Source organism: Hydractinia symbiolongicarpus, chromosome 13 (assembly GCF_029227915.1).
Source record: "Hydractinia symbiolongicarpus strain clone_291-10 chromosome 13, HSymV2.1, whole genome shotgun sequence".
NCBI classification, from domain to species: Eukaryota; Metazoa; Cnidaria; class Hydrozoa; order Anthoathecata; family Hydractiniidae; genus Hydractinia; species Hydractinia symbiolongicarpus.
In genome coordinates, this window is record NC_079887.1 from 20,248,980 (window position 1) to 20,271,791 (window position 22,812).

Below are 22,812 nucleotides of genomic sequence, written 5' to 3' on the forward strand. Positions count from 1 at the left end.
CATGTATGCAGTTATCATATACATTTATACCTAAAGTGTGCAGGGTCTTGTCTTGCAGTATAAAAACTATTGCTATGTAAATCAGTATTAAACTATTTTGAACGCACACAAAAATACTCGGGTGCTGGAGTCTTTATTGGTCCCGTTTTACGCAACCTTTCTATGTAATGACTTTGCAGGTAAAAATTTTATTCGCTCCTAAATTTGTCAATAAATATGAAAGGTATTTAACTTGTTTTTAATGTTACAAAAAATATTTCTTAAAATATGTTATGTTCCACGCTGTGTAAACCATAAACATGGTACCATCGTATACACAACTTCACTGTTTTTTGCAGCTGGGGGTGGTTCGCTCATTAATTATTCATAACTCACTCAATTCTGCATGATTTTGACTTCATTGCAAACAATCTGCACAACTTACAAAAAAAAGACGAAATAAAAAATACCGCGTTTTTTAGCAAACCAAAAAATCATATAATGTAGTGCTATTATGGATTTTGAATACCATTTAAGACTTGGGTTACATTACAGTATTTATTAATTGCAGAGAAAAAGGAGATTAAGCAATCCGTGGAAATATTGCAGTATATCTCTCTAAAATTCAATATGGAGGTCGTTGTTGCAAGGAATAAATATTGGTTATTTTATTTTGTATTATTAGTTTTAGAAGGAGGTAAGCTTTCAATTTTTTTTGTTTGTTTTTGGACGGAAGTTTACATAACTCAATAATCAGACTGTTTATTCGTGTACGGTCTCGCTTTATTGGCGTTGGTGTTGTTGTTTATATTGTAATGTTCGAACGTTCGAAAACACATTATTGTATTTCTTAAAAAAACTGTTTACCATGAAAATAAGCAAACTATTGTTTTCACGTTGTAAATCTTTTTAATACGCACTCAATTCCTCGGATGATTTGTTCAATATTTAAAAATCCTAACAAAATTCAAGTTTTTGCAAACCGCAGACTAAAAAAATGTGGAACAGTTCAATGTAGGTACATTTGCAAATTCGCTAATTCGAACTATTAATTTAAAGTCATTTATTTATAAATAAACCTTTATTAAGCCACATAAGTTTTGTCTCCATCTTCTTAATGCTTGCTTGTGAAACATTAAAACTGTTGTTTGCATTCAATCTGGCAACTAGAGAAATTTTGGTGCACGATACGATATAAAAGGCATTAAAATATGGTATGGGAAGTAAAGCATCCGTACTGGACAATTCGTTAAAACTTATTTCTTTGCAAGGAGAATGACGCATTTGTAATGTAACATAGCGTGAAAATTCGTGTCTGTCGGCTAGTGGTAGCTGATTTATAACTTTCTTGCTTTTGTTCGATGAGTGTTATCTTACGAACTTTTTACTATGCATACATGATCCATTTTTTGTTTACAGTTCTTTGTAATACGTTTTATGGCAAACTCGTCCTGAAAATATCTGTCGCCAGCAAGAAAAATTCTGTCTTTGCACATCGTCCGACAATATTTGCGACGCGTCGGTCAACATACCTTAAAAAGGACGGTGACGTATTTCAAATACATATTCCCGGCATAGCAAGGAACAGCACAGCTGATACCATATCATTCGAGTCGGTTCGATTCCCTGGTTACTTTCTGCGACATAAAAAGGTGGAAGTCGATTACAGGTTTCGCATAGCAAAGCCGACGGTGGACGATAAATATTTCAGTAAGTAGCTACATCCTGTTAAAAAAGCCTAGTCAATTTCTAAAAATTGAACGCTCCTAAGATTTCTCTAATTTCTAAAATATTCACGACAGAAATGTGAACTAATACAATATAAACTGTTTTGTCTATCTATACCGAAAAATATTACCCGAGGTCAAAAGTATAGACAGAGCTTCCGAGGTCGATACTCTGACCAAGGATAATATTTCTCAGAAGAGATGGATAAAACAGTTTATATTGTATATATTAACTGACAACTATTTTGTTTGGGTTTGTAGAAACCAAGATTTTTTTCTAAAGATTTACTTTGGTCGTAAAAACCAGGTTTTGTTAAAAAAAAACGTTCAATTTGAATGTTATTGTTTTAATTTTTAAAACAAAGCATTCAAATAACCACATATAGAATCTTTTAAGACATTTTTAAAACAAAGTTTATTCTTCGTCAGAAGAGGAGTCTATGTTCTGCCCAGATTGCGAAAACAGCCTGTTTATAAACAGGACGGCCGGATTATGTACGCATGGCCCGATTATGTTTTTTTTTTGCCCTGGCTATGTCGTGGTGACCGGATTATGAACGCTGATATAATGCTGATATAATGACTGGCTAAGGCAGGCTGTGATTGGCATTTTCTTCGAACTTTTGTGAATGAACCATTGACGAATTATTGTCACATGCAATTTTTTTCTGCAAGATAAAACACCATTGAAAACTATGCATAGCGAAAGAAAATAGTCTCGGCGTAATTTTTTTCTGCAAGATAAAACACGCCATTGAAAACTTCGTATTTCACGAAACTAGATTTTGTGGATAGGTGGGTTCATTTCTGGGGATGACCTGAATTATTAATTTTTGCGGAAATTAAGTTTGGTGAAAAGTTATTAAACTTGCGAATTCCAAAATTTATTTTCCACGAAATTTCGTTTCATTTGAGAACAACAACAACTTTGCCGCCAGGGCTATTTGCTTGTCACGAATGATATAAAATCCGGTAGGCCCCGATTATGTTCGTTCTATAATAAGTGAGAAATGATATTAGACTGTATGTCGTACATAAGCCGGCGTGCCCTGATTACATTGCCCTGGTTATGTATTTTCTGTCCTGTTTTTAACCGGGGCAAGCTGCCGTACACAATCAGGGTAGCGTTTATTATCCGGGCAGAACATCTATCCCATTTTTGACAGAGTGTTTCGAAATTTTAGATTTACTGTATCTTGATTTTTCAGTCTGTATGTAGTATGCAGCTATGTTTTAAAGATTCTCTGTCAATGTTATTTGTCTACATTTAAAACTACCATTTTGGTTGTTATGAGGTTAAAAAGTTATACCATGCTTTATAAAGCGAATTAGCGCTGCGGATTTTCCGTATAAACAGTTTGAAAATGGCTATCAGTTAATAATGACAAATATAAACTTTCATAGATTCAGAGGCGACATTCAGAATACAACGTCATTCGGGTATCGAAGGTTCGGGAATGCTTCGCTTATTTGAAGACCCGTCGTATTATTTATGCGTTCGAAAATACAATTACGCTGACTCAGCATTGAAAGCGATGAAGAATGACAACACGGAAGATTTCCGCGCAAGATGTTCGTTTTTTATTCAAAAAATGAAACCAGAAAATGTAAATGATGCGGTCAAGAAATCAACACAAAACGATAAAAACAAACAGAAACTACAAATAAGTAAACAAACAAACATTAAAAATGTTGTTAGACCTTTTGTAGCATCAAATATGCCACCCGAAATAGTGGGAGCACGAAAAGGGCAAGTATCGTCGAAAACAGGATCGAATCAGAGAGTTTCGCTTACTGCAGGTGCACGTGTCATTCCGAAAACGCAAGTTTTACCACAATACTCTGGACCAGCAAGAAAAGCTCAAGCAAGTGATAAAACCCAAGTAGCTTCTCAAGTTACCTCGCACCGGGAAAAAGGAGAACCGTCGGAAAAAGTTGTTCGCAAAATGCTTGATGATTACGTAAAGAAAATACAAACAATTCCGGAATATGTGAGTTCCCAAACAGTAGAATCGAATCAACCACAACAATTTGTAAGTAATGTCATACCTCAAAACCTCAATCCAACGACAACTATGGGGTCTTGGAATGGTAAAAATAAGCTAAATGGGCAAAATGTTAATTTTTACCCACAAACAGAACAGTTCGATTTAGCGAAATCAATGTATCCTCAAAGTAATCAAGGTTATCAGTCGCAAAATCTTGTTTATCCAGGTACAAGCATGTTATCTTACTTTCCTGTTGTTTCAAAGTATGACCCAACCAAACAGTACATTCGAACATTCTTTCAAGAAGATGACGAACACCTACCGAACCCGGAAACAAACCACCCGGTCGAAGTTGGAACGGAATCTTTCCAGACAGATATAAAATCTGATTTAAAAAACAAAATTCATAAATCAAGCACGAGCACAAATACTGAAACATCCTTAGGTAAGGAGCACACGAAATATTTTAAAGCAACACCAATACTATCTTCCAGTAAAGTCCATGCGCAAAATCAACGTAAGTTAAACAGGAAAACGGTGGTGAAAGAAACGCTACACAGCAAACGAAGACAGCAAAACGCTACTTTAATTATGAAGAGTAAAGTTAAGAATGTATCTACAACTATGCACTCGCATCAACCGGTATATAGTGCAGCCTTTCGTAAACAAACCACCCGGCATGGTGCATGGAGGAACAAAAACGGTCTTTCACACAGAACAGCTGATTCAAGATTTAAAGTTAAACCAGCTTCGTTGCTTCGATTGGGTCCAAATAAACCAATCAATTTACATGATTTTGGAAAAACCACCCATCGTGAGCCGTCTTTGAATTTGGATGGGTTAGTTGCTGGTGTTAAATTACCGTTGACGAGATCAAACATAACTGTGAGTAGCATGGACAAAGACGATACATTGGATTCTAATACGATTACAGGCGGTAAAAATAAAACCATTCACAACTGGCTCAAGCAAACTAATTCGAATACTAGTTTACACGAAATCCAAGCTTCAAACGGTAATGTTTCATCACAAAGCAAAGTAGCTATGATTAATGAAAACCAAAATAGTAACGGGTATAAGACTAACAAAATGGCAGCTTCGAATAACAAAGAAGTGTTAGGATTTAGAAAAATTGAAAAGGAGGTTAACTTGCTGGATTCCATGGATAGCAAAAAAGGTAAAATCGAAACAGCGTTGAATAAAAACTCTCCAATTCCACTTAAGAACACCACGCAACTTGATACAATGAGATCCGTTTTGGAAAATCCATCACCGGATAATACGGGCACTCAAATAAAGAAAGCCGAAAAGCAAGCACCGGCTGCTAAGAAAGAACACTTCGTTGACGAAACGCTAAAAAATTTCACAACAGATGCAAGCGATTTAGATCTGAAAATTTTTGGTGATGAGAAGAACGATTCGTTTGCAGCGAGTGAAGATAAACCAATCGAAGCAGTAAACACAACTACATCAGGCGAGAACACTAATGTTGACAATTCAACATCTATGTCAGCATTTCCAGACGTAAAAGCCAACTCATCTGATCCTATCGAAAAGATTTTGTACTCTGCAATGACGGACGACCCGACGTTAAAGAATATTAACTTGACTCAACCTGAAGATGGGGGCTTTACGTTTGGTGAAAATAAGGAGACAAAGCAAAACCCGGAAAAGCACGCCAAAAATGATACAACTAGGATGACTGTGTTTGATACCGCAAATGCATCTACCCCTGCACCGGAACGTTTCCTACCCCCGGTTACGCAAACATCTTTGACGAAAAATAACAAAACGAAAAATTCCACTGTTCCTAACGATACAAAAACAGCAACTGTGAACAAAACTGTTGCAACGGAGTCTGGAAAACTTCCAGAAGCAAGTAACGTGACTCTTGGTTTGGCCAATAAAACGTCTGTCCTTGCTGGTAATGCTACTTCTCTTACTGACAAAGTCCCGCTTGTGGCTGAAAAAGTAATGAAAGACAACACGTCTGTCGCTAATAGTACCCTCCTGACTCAACGTAATATCACTCTTTCAGTTTTAAAAGCTCATCAAAACAGCACAAACCTTGACAATGTTACAAGCGTAAATGATTCCATTTCAACTGTAAGTCTTGTTAACAAAAGCAAAGACCATCAGGAATCCACTCCAACAAGAACATCGATTAAAGAAGTGAAGGTTATGAACAATGAAGAAACAGAGAATGAAGAGAATTCGAACGCGGCTATGGAACAAACTTCTGATACTGGAGACGACAATATACCGTTCGAAGAAACCACAAGCAACGATGTTTCAAATTCTGATGGAACTACTGAGGCAGGTGACAACATGGATAGTGCAACAGATAATAACGAAGGTTCGCTTGCCACATTGCTGAACCAGCATAACGATGGTGGCATAGAATATGACAACATGGATAAAGCAACCACCTTTAAAGATCTTGGCAGCAGTGAAATGAAAGGCATTGCAAAGGCAATGTCATCATTAAACATACAAGACGTTGATCACCTCAGATCACGAATGAAAACCATTGATATGATTGATCGAAACCCGCCCAACCATTTCCAGCACCTTAAGAAAGCTGAAAACGACTACGCCAATGAAGGTTTGCACACAAACGGCATAGCTCTAGGTGAACAACCTGACACAGCTCACGTTCAGTCGTACACTGCCGAAGACAAGGACGTAGGAGACAGTCCAAGCGCGGTGCACGAAGAAAATTACGCTGACGTGTTAGGAGGACAAACAACAAATCAGCAGTCACCTACTGTCGTTAATGATAATAATATGCAACTGAATGGCGATGCGCACGAAACTGAAAGCACTCTACAAGACCCTGCCTTACAAGAAGCTTCTTCTGTACCTGTCTCTATATCAGCAACGGCACCAGAAGCGTCTACAAGCGCTCAAGAAAGTATCAGTACTGCTCAACAAATGAGCACACCGACCGCACAGGAGCTTTCTTCGGCTCAAGAATCCAGTATGCTTCAAAACGAAGCCCAACAGAGTATAGATCCAAGTCAGACGGGAGGAAATGCCTTGCATGTTGGAGGATCAAATACGGATAACATGGTTTCAGCAGGAAACAACATGGTAGCTCAAAGAGATGAAAACGCCGAAGGCACAGGTTTGAACCTTGGCTCACAGGGTGGAGAAGCATCGGGTGTAACTATGGGTACAGAGAATGAGCTATCTTCTTTTACACCACAAAAACAAGCAGAACAAGGAGATAATGTAGGGGAAATGGACAATGTTAACGAACAAGGTTCTGTGGTACCACAACAGGACGTAAATGCCGATTCACCAGATGCCAGATCGAACTTGAACAAAAAACACCATCGACACCCTCACCCGCAAAAAGCTGTGGTTGTGAAAGGGGTCGCGAAGAATACAGTCTTGAAAGTACCCATCGCAATTTCATATTCTAAAGTTCATGAAGAAGACAACTCAGGCCATCATAAACTTGAACATATGATTAAAGATGTAATACACGACGTGAAGAACGAGCTACACGGTGGTGGTGGAGACATAAATGAACAGCAGCAGGGCATGTTTCGTCATGCAACTCTTGCCAGCAACGACATATTACCTCATTTCTCCCACGTTGAAGAAGAACACGGTCCAGTCGTAGGTAGCCCGCGTGTTGAACATCATCCCGTTACCTTATACGAGACTGAGCATTATGAACCCGCTAAATCTTCGAGTGGTATTGTTACCCCCGAGTCGTTCCAAGAAAGACCAATGATGCAACACGAAGTCAATGTAGTGCGCCATACACATCACGTGGTTACAGTAAAAGACGATAGCGAAAAACAAAAAATGGTGAACGGGTTGGTTGATTATGATTCAGGTATGTTGTTTCAAGTAATGTCTTTTAGTTAGTTTGTTTAGTTTTATTCACTTCTAATAGGGCATTAATTGCATTACCATTGTTGATAGTAATCTTGAAAAGATTTTTTTTGTGTAAACTTTCTTCTAAAATTTGAGCTATCTGAAACTGCCTCGTTTCCACGCCAAAATGTAAACAAAAAAGATACCAATCAAAATGCTTCAATAGTTGCTACGAAGTATTACATTTTAGATCGTTGTGTTTCTCTGCAATTAATTAATGACTTACCAAGTCGGTACCGGTTAATTTCATCTATAAACAAACATGGCTACACCCCACGCGGGAAAGTATTTACACTTAAAACAGTGTTCAAAGATCCGAGTGCACATAAGTACGTGTCCTTTCACGCCATCGATGAGTCCGAACCAAGTAAGCAAGTAACACTGGATGGTGCTAAAGAACTAATCTCTGTTCCTACACCGTGCCAAAGCAAGCCTAAAGTTGTACACGTTGCAGGAGTGCAAACAAAACCCTCCATCGTGTCAAAGAAAGATATTCTTCCAGATGTTATTCCAGAAGTTGGCACAGACGAGACACATGTGGAGAAGAAAAATCGAATCGCTTATCCTCTACAAGAGCATTTTATTGTCCATAACCTAAATGGTTTACATAAACGACAACATATCACTCATATTTACTTGAAAAAAGCGAAAAAAGACCGTATTAGTTACCCAAGACAGATGAGAAGATTCAATGTTATGCGAGATTCAGGTTTGTTCTAAATAATTTAACGCACTCCTTTTTACGCCCGCCCATATTGGCGTTATTTTTCCAATATTTACAGTTCAATTCTTATAAAACTCTTTAACGCTTAACACCAACCGTTTTATGTCGTATATCTGCACCATTTGAGTTTTTTGAGCTATTTATTTTAAAAGTATCCATAAAACATACAAAAATTTAATTCACACGAACACTAGAATATTGTTGCTATATTTTGAAGAAATCCCTTTTTTCCTGTATTTTCAAATGTTCTAGGAAGTTCAATAAAAATTCTTAAAACATTTTTGACCATGTAACAACCAAATCGCAAGTCCATTTTGTAGGGAAACTTTATATTAAAATTTGTTGAAACTAAGATTTCATTTCCGTCGTTACCCTTGACGATATGTTTTGGAAAGTTCAATTCCGGACGTAATATAATGCAAAAGAAGGTAAAATTTTAGATATTGTTTGGCCTTTTAAAGACATGGCCCATAATTGACTTTTTGCAATTATGTTATGTCCAGGATTGTATATCTTCACCTGACGTATTAAAAGCTGGATAACACTATGCAATTATCGGAACAATAATCCTATAAATGATTTTTTTATCATCATAAATAGATTGGGGATTTTTTGTTAACTCTTTTAAATTATTGTATGTTATTATTTTTTCTACTCAGTGACATCACCATGTATACGCACTTACGGCGGTAGCACACATAGCTCTGTGGAGTGTTGTCATTTACCATACATATACAACGGGAGAGTACACTCTACTTGTCTTTCTGACGGCCCAAACTCTCAACCATGGTGTTCTTTAACGAGAGATTTTGATCAAGACAAGAGATGGGGTTTATGCATGAGTAAGATCATTTTCCCGATTTCTTGTTTTTATTTTCAAGTTTCCAAAATCCTGGAATGATTAAGTTTATAAGAATTATCAGCCTTAAATTCCTTAGGTTAGGCATAGGATCTTCTGCGAATGGATAAAATGAAAATAATTTTTGGGGAAAAAAAATATTATCAGGTAAAAACTTGTGGTAGCAAAAAAAAAGAAACCAAACATGTTGATAATAAAAAATGAATGAAAAATATTAAATTAGAAAAAAGCAAAAAGAATAATTTTTCAGCATATCTTTCATAGCATGTTAACTTCACAACAGACCTTAAATACAAATGGCGTTGCTTGGATTATTACCGTAGCGGGAATTAATTTTCGCAAAATTTTGCGAGTTTTTGTTAATTTGCGATAAAAAGTTACCGCAAATTTGATTTTTTTTTCTGTTAAAAAAACGATTCTTTTCTTCTGATTTACTTCGAACTACATACACATCATTTTAAAACCACTAGTTTTATTTCACATTTCCATAAGAAAGCCTGTAAAAGCCGTATAAATTAAGAAACAAGGTGTCATCAAATTTATGTTTTTGGCAGAATTCGCGAAATATTAAGACTTAACCAACTTTGCGATTTTTAAAATTAATTTTTTTCTTTCCAAAGATAACTCGCGAAAACTAATTTAGAGAAGATTAAAGGGATTTTCGTGGACAGTTATGATAAATTAGTTTTATGTTGAAAAATTCCCTTTCTGTGTAGTAACTCCAAGAAGCAGGTTGAATATTTAAAAAGACGCTATATTTGTTATTCTCATATATAAAAAAAAAATCTTACAAAACCATAAACTCTTTATTAATCTCTTGGAAAAAAACAGAAGGCTTATTCAACGAATTAGTTTAGTACCATTCTTTTTTTATGCTTCTACACATGGTTCTAGGTACAAAGTTTTATCAGAACATTTAATTTTTATCCATGTACACACACTCTTAAATATTTAGCTCCCACAATACCTGAGCCTGAAGAATCACAGTATCGTGCGCCCATGTATTGGCAGTAAAGAAGTCAATCAGAAGAAGTGTGTCGATAAATGGGAAACTGACGAGATTATGTAGTGGGTTGTAGCTTGTTCTTATGATGTGTTCACATATCGTATAATTCTTAACTGATAGTATATTTGATTGTTTTTAGCTTTTTGTTATTTCACATAGATCGTAATTTTGTTATTGATGCAAATCTTCGACAGCCATTGTGCAATTCGTTGAAGCGAAATTTCCATTACTCGTCCGACAAAAGAAATTATGTAATTGGTTGTTTATAATCCCAATGCTTTATAGTACCAGAAATCTTATCTTTTTTCTCCATCTTTTTTTATGTCAACGTATTTTTTTAAAGCCTGTATATATTTTTATTTTTATTCTTTTTTTAAACGAATTTTATATAATTTTATCGACTTTTTAAATTTTTTTAACCTTCTTTTAAAATTTTATAAAAATTTTCATACGTAATGATGTTGAAAAGATAGTAACATTTGTAAAGAATAATGGTAAACGCAGTCAGTTAGTAAAAAAAATAACACACCCGTCATTTTTAACGCGCACATAACCGCACTTTAAGGCAATGACGCACTTCACGGGAACACGCGCGTCACGCATAACCTTGTATCGCACACATCCGTTAAAATGTTATGCACTTTTTACAACGCATTTCACACCACATGATGCAACCACAACAAATTGTTTTGATCCACTTTTGATTTTTTTCACAGATGTTGATACATTCTTCGGCAAACTTGTGCTCAAGATGTCACCCTACTCCACCCGCAGCAGTCTATACAGCGACCGACCATTTGTTTTCGCCACTAGAAGATCGACATATTTAAAGAAACATGGTGATGTTTTTAAAATCCATACACCGGGTTTAGCAAGAGGTGCCGGAAGAGATTCAATCTCGTTCGAATCTGTCAGGTGGCCAGGGTACTACCTAAAGCATAGGGCAGAAGAAAATGATTTTAAATTTCGAATAGCCAGATCGAAACCAAGTAACTACCGAATTTTCAGTAAGTGTTTTTATAAATTTATTGTCCACCATGCTTGGTGTGTTCCAAATTGAAATGAAGCATGAAGTGTTAGTCGATGCAGTTGCATGTCTTTTTTAAAAAAGTTATATTCCATATGGTAGGTTTGAACAAATAAACCATGTTAATTATTCTGTGAAGAAAAAACTTGGAAACACCCTAAAAAGGGCAAACCTTACATTGTGAGATAAAAAATTTAAGTGAAGTCATGCGCGTCAAGTATGGAGGTTGTCGAGACCATGTGTGTTACTTAAATTTTGTGCTACTTTCGAAACTTAGACAAAAGTTAGCGAGAAAATTTTCACAAGGTAAAAGGGACTTCAATATTCGTATAATGGAACAAAAGCCTTATTAAAGAATCAAGATTTTTAAAAGGCTATTTATTTATGTAATTTTCGATTTTTAGATAAAGAAGCAACCTTTGTTGTTGAAAAACACAATGGAATCGAAGGATCTGGAATGCTACGTTTATTCGACAAGCCATCTTGGTATTTATGCGTGCGTAAGCATGACATAGCAGATTCGGCATTAAAGGCTATGAAGCGAGACAGTAGTCCTGATTTTAGACTTCGTTGTTCGTTTTTTATTGAGAAATTGGAGCCAGCAGCTGTGGTAGGCGAGGTAATGAAAACAAAAGAAAATCATCACGATGAACCGGCAACAAAACGTAAACATATTCATCGGCCAGCGCTTGCAATACGCAAGCTGTTAGACAGTTACGTAAATCACGGAAAACTCGAACTACTCAGAGACGATCTAGGAAAGTCCTTTGGTCAAACTTTGAATACGATTGCAGACAACAAACCACAACAAATGCATTTAGTAAACAACTATCTCCAACCATCTAGGATATCTGCTCTGGAAGCCACTCGCACCTATGGACCTTCAGTTATTTGGTCGAAACAATCGCCTAATAACGCACTTAGATCTTTTAATTCACACCTTCATGTTCTCGGGTCCATTCCACATCCATCTACTATAAAAACGCCTATTGCTCAATTATCTGATAAAATAGCGCAGCTGTCATTTGTGCCTCGATTAGACAGTTACACATTTACTAAAGCAGTCAGTGGAAATGAATATTCGCTTTATAAGGGACGCAATGCTTTTCCTGCTGCTAGGTTTTCAAGAACACAACAGTCATTCAACAGACCGGCAAAGTGGCATGATGTTAAAGGAAAAAGCATTAAGAAGAATGAAATAAGTAAGGCTTATAACAACACTAATAACACTACTAAGACTGAAAATGTGAGTGGCAACAACATTCGGTTAAACGAGACAAAAGTAAGCATTTTAGGAAATTTAACGAAAGAAAATTCTTCGGTTGTTGCATTTGGTGGAAACGAAACACGAGAAATACACAGTGACAAAGTAGTGAATCAAAACAGCACTAGGTTTTATCACATTCTGCATGGTGTAAGTAATGGCGTGGTAAGAGTGAAAATAGAAAGTAGTATCTCAGATTCGAAAAAAGTTGAAAATCTAATGGAAAATCCCAATCTTTTGTCTCTTCATTCCAGTGGAACAAATCTAAACTTGTCAAATTCTACATTGTTTAATAATGATCCAAAATATGTTCGAAAGAAAACTATCAGTCATGGATTTTACCAAGAGGAACCTTTAATGGAAGGGCTGATAGCAGATCCTAAAAAACCAGAAGTTGCGTTTGATGACGATGAATCAAAGGGAATGGAAGTCAAACATCTGTTTGCAGACAGCAAAGGACATGTCTCGCCTCTAAACATTAACGAGCCAAATAAAAACCCGACTGTACATATCGAGAGCAGTAAAAATGTCGCCGACAGCGAGGTAAATAAAGATGGTGATCTTTCTGCTAATGATGGTAACAAGATGGGTGCGATACACGTTAACGAAGGTAGCAAGGAAGCTGCTCTTACTTTAAGCGAGGCAAGTAAAGAAGCCTCGATCAATTTTAATGGCGTCAGTAAAGATGCTGGCTTAACGATTGGTGAATCCAGCAAAGAACCGGACTTAAAACAAGAGGGCACAGTAGTGAGTCATGTTTTCGCAGATAGCAAAGGTCATGTAATTCCGATGAATAGAAATCAAGATCAGAAAAGCACTGGCGCAAAGACAAATGAAAAACAGATAACAGGAGAGGCTAAAGAAACATTTGAATCTGCTCCTGCCACAGGAAATGTTAACGCGGAAACAAAAAGTGTGAATGTTAAACATTTGTTTGCTAACAACACTGGTCGTATTGAAGGTTTGAAACCAAGACATAATTCGTATATCGCTAAGTTAACATCGCCTTTAACGAGCTTAAAAGAGTTAAAGAAGCTTGGGAAGAAGATAAAACTAGGTGCACATTGTAAACGCTCTGTTGGCGGAGCGATTCATGTTTCGGAATGTGACGATGAAGACAGTAATACGCATGAGAATGAAATGACTGATACTGATATACCTGGGCATTCTCATTTTACTGATCATGATAATTCAGAAGCAGGACTAACTGATTTAGATCTGTCTCATTTTGATCATAAAAGCAATGCAGAAGAAGACCCTGTAGACAGTATAACAACAGAAGCTGCTGATGGAGATAAAGAAAGCGAGACAGACGAAGTATATGGTCACAAAAGTGGTTCAGAAGTAGATGACGAACACGAGGAAGGAGCAAATGAAGATGAGGACGAGGAGGAGAATGAACATCAAAGTCACCATGGAAACCATCATGACTATGATGAAAATCACCATGATGATGCATATCATCATGGTGACCATGAACACGAGCATCATCACGAAGGTGACGATCACGACTATAATGACCATCATAATCATGAACACAGCTACCATGAACACGATAACGGTGAGCACCACTTTGAAGAGAACCACCATGGTGATCACGGTGAACATCATTATACTCGTCACGATATGGGCCATGAAACTGAACACGAAGGACACGAGGAACACGAAGATCACGGAGAGCATGAGGAACATGAAGATCACGAAGATCATGGAGAGCACGAGGGACTTGGAGAGCACGAAGATCACGAGGAACATGAAGATCATGGGGAACATGAGGAGAACGACGACCACGGAGAACACCACGAAGATCACGGGGACCATCACGATGATGATAGTTACGATGATGGACATATGGAACCTGGCCATCATTGGATTGATCAGAATGGAGAGCACCATGTTTATATGGGTGATTCATGGGAATCGAAGAGTTGCAGGGAAGGAAAATGCAGCAGTAGCAGTGGGGGTAGCACCGGAGGGAGCGGTGGAAAATCAAACTCGTCGACTTCTGGTGGCTCGTCTAGCTCAAGTAGTTCAGGCGGCTCTAGTAACTCTTCCACTGCAAGTTCTGAAGGTTCTTCGGGCTCTAGTAGTTCAGCAGGCTCTGGCGGATCAACAGGCTCTAGCGGGTCAACTGGATCTGGAAGTTCCTCTAGCTCTGGTGGCTCAACAGGTTCTACCGGATCAACTGAATCTGGTGGTACCTCAGGTTCTAGTGGTTCAACAGGATCTGGTGGCTCATCTGGAACAAGCAGTTCAGGAGGCACATCAGGAAGCAACTCAAGCGCTGGTAGTACATCATCCGCTGGTAATTCTATGGGTGGAGTAAATATAGGTACGTCTGTGGGATCTGGAGGAGGAACAGCCGGAGCAGGCTCTGCAGGAGGTATTACAATCGGTGGCGGAGCAGGAGGTTCCAGTGGGCCAACAGGTGGAATTAAAATTGATGGCAATGGTTCAACAGGTAGAGAAGGCTCCGCTGGTGGAATTAAAGTTAATGGGGGCTCAACAGCCGCAGGAGGGGCCGGTGGTTCCACTGGACTCAAGATAGGAACTGACTCGAATGAATCTGGTGGAACAACAGGAGGTACTAAAGGTGCAGGTGTCAAAATAGGTGGAGGTACCTCCGGGTCAGGAAACGTGTCTCCAATTAACAATCAAACAGGAGGAAGCGCTTCAAGCAGTAAAGGAAAAGCAATAAATGCTAATTCAACAGGAGCGGACTCTGCAGCGTCCGCAGGTGTAGACAATAAAAACCTTCCACAGTTGCTAAACGCCAAACTTCCATTAGGTAATGCGAATATTGGAGGCGGAAGTAAAAACAATTCCGCTAACAAAAATGCGGGAGCTAATAATAATAATGCTGGTGGGTTAAACAACATCGGTACAAATAATAATAAGGCGACAGCTAATAACAATGGAGGTGCTGTAAATAACAGTGGTAACAATAATGGCGGACTTAATAATGGCGGACTTAATAATAGTGAAAACAACAATGGCAGACTCAATAATGGTAGGCTTAATAATGGCGCTGCCAATGGTGGAACTAATGCTGGAGCAGGTAATGGTTTAACTGACCCGAATAGCCTAAATAATATATTCAATACGAATAACAATCTTAATCAAAACAACAACAATAACAGCAGTAGTGGTGGTGGAGGTGGTGGGGGTGCCACAAACAACAACAACAATATCACTGCCAACAAATCTAATAACGCTAATAACAACGCAAACACAGGGAATCAAAATAATAATCCTTTCGGGGGAGGGTCCAACAACAACTCAAATGCTGGTGGTGGAGGTTTTCCAAATACTCTCGGTGGAGGAGGAGGGGGAGGCCTTCCTAATCCTTTAGGAATAAATATTGCAGATGCAGTGAAACAACTTCCAAATTTGTTAGGCAATGGACTTCCTAATCTTGGTGGTATACCAAATCCTTTAGGGGGAGGAGGTGGAGGTGGCTTACCAAATCCTTTAGGAGGCGGAGGAGGACCTTTTGGTTTTAATAAAACAAAAGGCGGCAAGAAAATTGAAAATGGTAAAGCAAATAATAATTTTAATAATAATAAGACGAGCAGCGGAAGCATCGTAAATAATGAAAACATGAAAGGAGGCGCAAAAAACAATGAAAAAACAGGTGTCAAGAACGTAGAAAACGTGTCGAAAAATAACAAAGATCTCAAAACTGCCCACAAAAATGCAGAAGATACCAAAATTGATGGAAAAAATGCAGGCGAAACTCAAATGAACGGTAAGAAAGAAGACGATATTAAAGTTGGCGAAAAGAGCAAAGAAAACGTTAAACTTAAAGATGAGAGTGAAAGCAAAGTAAAATATGTTGATGAGCATGCACCAAAAACAGACATAAATGTTGGTAACCACACAAAAATAATAAGAGAACAGTCGAACGACAAACTGGCTTCACATATCAAAGAAGATGAAGTAAAACAACTAGCAAAGACAAAGAAAGAGGATGGAGGAAATGATAAACCTCAAGTTGTAAAAACTGTCATGCATACTTTGGCTGGAAACAATGATACAGAAAGCAAGCACAAAATACCACCAACTTTAAATGCTACCTTTGTACAGCCACCAATCAAGCCAAATCTCCATTCATTAAATTCCTTGTCAATCAAAGCAACCAATGTAAGTAAGGTAGGAAAGAAATCATCACCAACTGATTTGATCAAACATGTAACCAAACTGATGAAGAAAACTACAGGATTCCTAAACGAAAGTGAAGCTGGAGAAGAAAAATTTGAACCACACAAAAGTATTTTAGGTTTTAAGACAGAAAAATGGGATGAAAATGAATTAGAAGTAGAACGAAATGCTAAAGGCACACTACTGGATAAAAACTTCTCAATTCCAAGACGAAAAGAGAACGCAGAATATGTGGACGACGAGTCGACAAAAAATGCCGACCCAAAAAAGTCAAATAAATATGTTATGAAGTTGCAGAAATATAAACACGAAAAAGAATTGAAAGAAAAAAAGAATCAAACTAACTTTATAGTGAACAAAAATTTAAACGTAAAAAACAAAACGGTTTTGATTCGAAACCATATGCAAACCAAATTATTCTTACCTCAACTTGTAAAAAATAATCGTACACAAAATAAAGAAAATGACAGTGGCAAAATAACAACTAACCAGGCTGTAGAACTTTCCACCGATTTAACAGAAAAGAAAAAATCTGTTTCAGATGGTGAAAAACGCATTTCAACCCCTGACGATTTTCTTCTTGACGACAAGGGAAATGTTTCTGCGAAGTTATCAACAAAAGAAAGGGACGAATTAAGAGAGTTATTCAATTTCACTTCGATGAACAAAACCAACACAAACAAATCAGAAACGAAACTTGCTGGTACTGTACTTTCTGGCATGCAAGACTCCAATGAAACAAACAAAACTTTTGAAGAGACGGAAACAGAAGAGGAGAAGGATTTTGTAGAAAATGCAATTGAGAATAACATAGGCAACCAAACATTACTGAAGGAGGAATTAAAAGATCTTGACAAAGACTTTGGATTTGAGGGAAGTAGTTCAGATGATGAAGGATCTGCTTTAAATTCTGAAGAAGGAAGTGGAAATAGTATCAAAGAGATCAAAATCAAAGACTCAAATCATCTAAAGACAAATAAAACTAAAGTAATACAAAAAGCGGATGAAGCTAGTATGTTACAAAAAATAAAAGCATCTGGAAAGGGCAAACCAAAAACTGCTTCTGGTGAAGTAATTCTGCACCCTACAACGCAAAGACATGTAACTAATCCGAACGCCAAAAAAGATCCATTTAAAACAGAATCTGTAAATGATATTTACCTCTACAGAAATAAGAGTCATAATCCAGCAGAAGAAGGACTGAATGTAAACAAAACAAACAAGGCTAAAAATAATCAACAAAAACAACAACAACAAGCTTTTGTAAACAGTTTTTCTGATAGCTTTCAAGAGATATTAAAACAGGCTGAACGCAAAGTTGAAAGAGATAACGCTGCGGAGGGAAGTGAAGGAAAACTAAAGGTGAAAAAGCAGAAAGCAGATGAAAAATTAGAAGATGAAGACGTATTTGGAAACAAAAAAATCAGCGCAGATGAACAAAGGGAAGTACGAAAAAAGTCAAACAGGAATCAAACAAAGCCTGTCATAAAAGATGCTCCAAAACCTCTAACATATAACTCATCTAAAATTGATATATCAAATGCTAAACCTGCTAAAGAAGAAAGGAATGCATCAAGCACTATGCTAGGCAGTAAAAACACAACAGCAAAGTCAAGAAAACAGTTAGCTAAAAAATTGACAGGGGAGATACTTACTCATTTGAGTAAAGCACCTCAAGAAAGTGCCAAGCAAGTTATCCAACTCAAAGTCACAAAAAAACCTAATGCTACAGGAAAAAACAAAAAAGTTGCCGAGGATAAGAAACTAACATCTGAAGATTCCAGCTTAAAAGAGAATGAGAAGCAGAATACTGTTGAGAGAAAAAAATTAAAAAAGAAAAAAGAAAATGCAAAATTGAAGAAAGAAAAAAGTTCAGCTGCGCTATCAGAAAGTGCTCTTGAAAATAAAATAAAATCTACAGCAGTCTTTAACGACTCAGTTCTGCAAAGTGAGTATAAGGAGAACTCAAATAATGATAGTTTCACGAATGTGCAAGCAGCTAGTGTTGAAAGCAGCAAGATCCAGTATGGTGCAAATAAAACAACATCTATGTTTCAAAGTAATCAATCCTTCAATGAAACGCTTCAAAGTAACGCAAACACAACTAACAAAACCACATCAAATCAATTAACAAACGCTGTAAGAAATGTAACATCAAAAACTCAACCCAATTCAATGACTGACAATACGGTTCAGTACAATGGAATGACTGCCAGTGATGCTGAGAAAGTCAATAGAATAACACCAAACGATGCATTAAATGCTGATTTAAATACACCTTCCCAATATTCAAAGGAAAGTTCACTTAGTGATACAGCGTTGCTAAACAAAAGTTCACAATACCAATCGTTTACTGATGACAAAGCAGGCGATGGACTGAAATATGGTCAAAACTCAAAAGTTGACAAAAAGGAAAAGGGCATGACATATGGAAATCAGGAACTAGGAAAAACTATTTTTGCCACAGATATCCCTGAAGCAAGAACTAGTGAAGATGAAACACCAACTGGTAGTACTAAAGTTTCAAAAATGGAATTCTACAAAACGGGGTCGAGTATATCTAAAATGAATTCAAAGCAAAAACTGCAAACAAACAATTTGACTGTAAAATCAAATACCACTAAGCTTGCAAAAGGTCAACACCAGAACAAAACAAAGGTGCACAACGTCGCTAGACAACCATTGAATGATGACGCAGAAAACATAGACAGTTCTTCTTTAGAAGAACTGGATAACTTTGAAGACATGGATTCCTTTTCAGGATTTGCTGAGAATGACACTAATGCTTTAAACAACGAGTTCTCGAATGAAGATTCCAAAGCACTGCACGACTACTTATTAAGCAGTAACAAAGGACCTCTAAAGATAAAAGGATTGCCCCAGCAAACTTTAAATGCCCTTGCTAATGACTTGAAGGAGACAGCTTCAATGACTAACGAAGTTTCATTTAAAAAATTACCTAGCGTTAAGAATGCAACTTTAAATAGTGCCCGACACCGTAACACTACTGTTAGGAAGGAAAATACAAAATCTGAAAAACCTACTTTAAATGCTACATTGACAATGCTCAAATCAAAAGATAGTGAATTAATAAAAGAAACAACAAAAGATACTCAACAATCAAGCAGCGGAGACGGAAGTGACTTTCTTGATCACTCTTCTGATGAGCAATACAAAACGCACAACACAGCCTTTGGCGAATCCACAAAGGTTAATGATGCAACATCCATGGATTCCACCAGTCCAAGAAAAGAAACAGGCGCAATCAAAGGTGAAAAAGAAGTTTTATCCTCGTTAAACAATAACTTAGATGCAGCGCAAAGTTCGTTAAACACTGGTAAAAATGTTAACCCTTCAACCATAAACTATCACAATAAGAACAAAACACAAACCTTGAAACCAAAGCTCGATTTTGAAAATGAAGATCAAGATCAAGCAGATAAAGTGAAAGTATTAATAAAGCAAACTAATCCGAGAGAAAAGCCTCTTAAAGAACTCACACAATGGCTAAGTGACGTGATTAAAACATCTTCTTCAAGAGGAGAAAACATGAACAAGACCACATTTCTTGTGAACAATGTTGCAAATAGATCAAACCTGGTAAATGACTACAAACGAATCAATAAAACACAGAGTGTTGCAAAGCCGGCTAAGAAACCTATAGAAAGTGATGAACACGTAAAAGAAGTTCTTGTAAATGCTGCCCATGAAGGCAAGGACGCGCAAAGTAATTCATATGGAAAAAAACCTAATGAAGAATCAATTGAAGTCAACAAAATGAAGGAGCAACGTCTAACCTCTGTTAACGAGATGCACCATACTAAAATAGCAGATGATATCAAAGGTGATAAGCAAATTGCTGGAGGTGATACGATAAATGGTTTGGCAAAGGCTATGGCCGAAATCATGTCCAGTAACCCAGACAATGGAAACAGTATGGAAGATTTAGAAAACATTGACAGCACGGCCAAAAACATCTTAAGTGAGGTGGATGAAGATAGTAAAGGTGATGACTTAACTGACGAAGACAATAGTAATGCTACAGATGAGGCCAGTAAAGGCAAGTTCTCCCCAAATATGACAACCCACAATAGTACTCAAGCACATTTAAAAGACAAGACAAGTGCAAAAGGTATTCCAAGTACAGCGGAATCGTACTTTGTTTCTCAAAATGTTGATGAAGATGATGAAGAAGGAGATAATTCAAAATCCAGCAATGCAGATCCTAAAGCAGCAGCAGCTCCACTAAAAGTGTCACCTAAAACTAAATTGAAACTGAAAGTTCCCTTATCTTACACCAGACCATCTTTAGGCAACGTTAAAGCAACTGAACAAGAAACTGTCAAAGGTCAGAATGTTGAGGTACATGTTAACGGGAAAGCTGGGTCTACAGTTGCAGCATTTGCGAAGGAGAAAAATGCAGAAAGCAAAGGAGAATTGATTCATGAGTTTAAACAACTTTTTAACATTGGGGATTCTGGAGAAACAAAAAAAGCACCTAAAGTTTCAAAAGTAAATCATATTGATTCTTCTAAACCAACTGCGAATGTGTGGGATAAAATCAAACAAAAAGCAGTTGCTGGCGCCAGACAAATTGGAGCAAAGAAAGTACACGAACATCGTATAGTGACAGTAAAAGATGAAGCTGAAAAGGAAAGAATGGTCAATGGGTTGGTCGCAGATATTGGTAAGTCTCCTTTTCAACTTTGGAAGATCGCACATCGAGTTCTTTTTTAGGAAAGTGCTCACCATTCTTAATCCTGGATTTTTTTTATTCTGATTGCGGAAGAGGTCTTTACAGAATATAAAAAAACATCTTGAACATTTTAAGAATAAAACCTCCTTACCTGTGAAAATGACCGTTAAGAACACAAACTTTAAGGTCAAGTAAAAACAACATTTTTTTTCTACAAATGTGCTTGTGCAGCAAGTGAAATAATAATCTACAATACATCATTCACCACTTTCTTCAGATCGTTGCGTCTCGTTAAAATTCACAAACGAGTTAGGAAATCGGTATAAACTCGTTTCATCGATTAATAATCATGGCTACACTCCTCGCGGGAAGATTTTCACATTAAAGCAAGTCTTCAAAGATCCCCGAGCACATCGTTACGTATCTTTCCACGCTTCTGATGAACTGGACGAAGATAGAGCTGTTTTGTTGAATGGTGCAAGGGAATTAGTGGCTGTGCCTGTTTCTTGTAAATTCAAGCCAAGAGTTATTAAAGTCACCAGTAGAAAACAAGCTAAACGTGCCAATTTATTCAAAAAAGATAATGTTTCACCACTTGCTATGAGAAATATTGGTAAGCATTGTTTCCCTCTCTTATTATGTGTAATGCATTTTAAATAGGCAGTAAACAACTTAAGTTTTATACTTTTTGTCTATAACCACGATTAAGTGGTATCGAGTTCAATGTGTTATGCGCTTAACTGATCATATATTATTCAGGATACATGGGGTTTGAACAAGAGAACGAGCAAGGCTTTTGTTCCTCTCGATGCACGGAGTACTGTGCAACCTCCTGTCCTAGTTATTGTTGCAGTGCACCAATCCCTGGAGGCGAAAGAGCTCCCGGAGAGACTTCTGATGAAAATACGCCAAGGGAAGAGGACAATGCCGCTCAAAATGAGCCTTCTTCTCGAGATGATCTACCATCGGCAGCCGATAACGACGACAAAGACGATACTAGAGCTGACGATATAGATGATGATAGAGATGACGACGCAAATGACGATAGAGCTGACGATAATTCTGAAGATAGAAATGACGAAAGAAACGACAGTCGGGAAGAAAGTGATCAACTTCTCCCAAATAGTCGACAAGCAGTGCAACAAGATGATTCAGATCAATCATCACCGTGGTAACACCCTACATTTATGTCAGTAGAAACATTTACTATCACGTTATGTCATTGCAAACATCTACAGCTTTTGCAGGGTTAGAGTAACGATGAAGGAAAACAATGTCAGATTCACCAACATATTGCTTGTCAAAGCTCGCTAAAAGACACATGCAAAACGTCAGATAAGGTCAAAGAAAGGAACATTTTATAATAACTTGCGTTTTATGCAAAGAAATACTGCTTGATTTAAAAAAGCAGCTACCGTTGTTTAGCTTAGTATATTACAATTTTGTTGCATAAATTAATTTATCTCGTTAAATGCAAATGCTTTTAGAGT

At 37.2% G+C, this 22,812-nt stretch overlaps 1 protein-coding gene across 1 annotated transcript; it reads left to right on the forward strand.

Moving 5' to 3' along the window:
- Nucleotides 1–409: 409 nt before the first annotated feature.
- LOC130623404 (uncharacterized) lies at nt 410–22,672 on the forward strand. Its single transcript, XM_057438883.1, has 8 exons — nt 410–676; nt 1,399–1,689; nt 3,111–7,544; nt 7,776–8,294; nt 10,891–11,181; nt 11,606–21,313; nt 21,600–21,935; nt 22,082–22,672. Exons 1-8 carry the CDS (start codon nt 610–612, stop codon nt 22,495–22,497), a joined length of 16,062 nt encoding a protein of 5,353 aa, XP_057294866.1. The 5' UTR covers nt 410–609; the 3' UTR covers nt 22,498–22,672.
- The last annotated feature ends 140 nt before the right edge of the window (nt 22,673–22,812 follow it).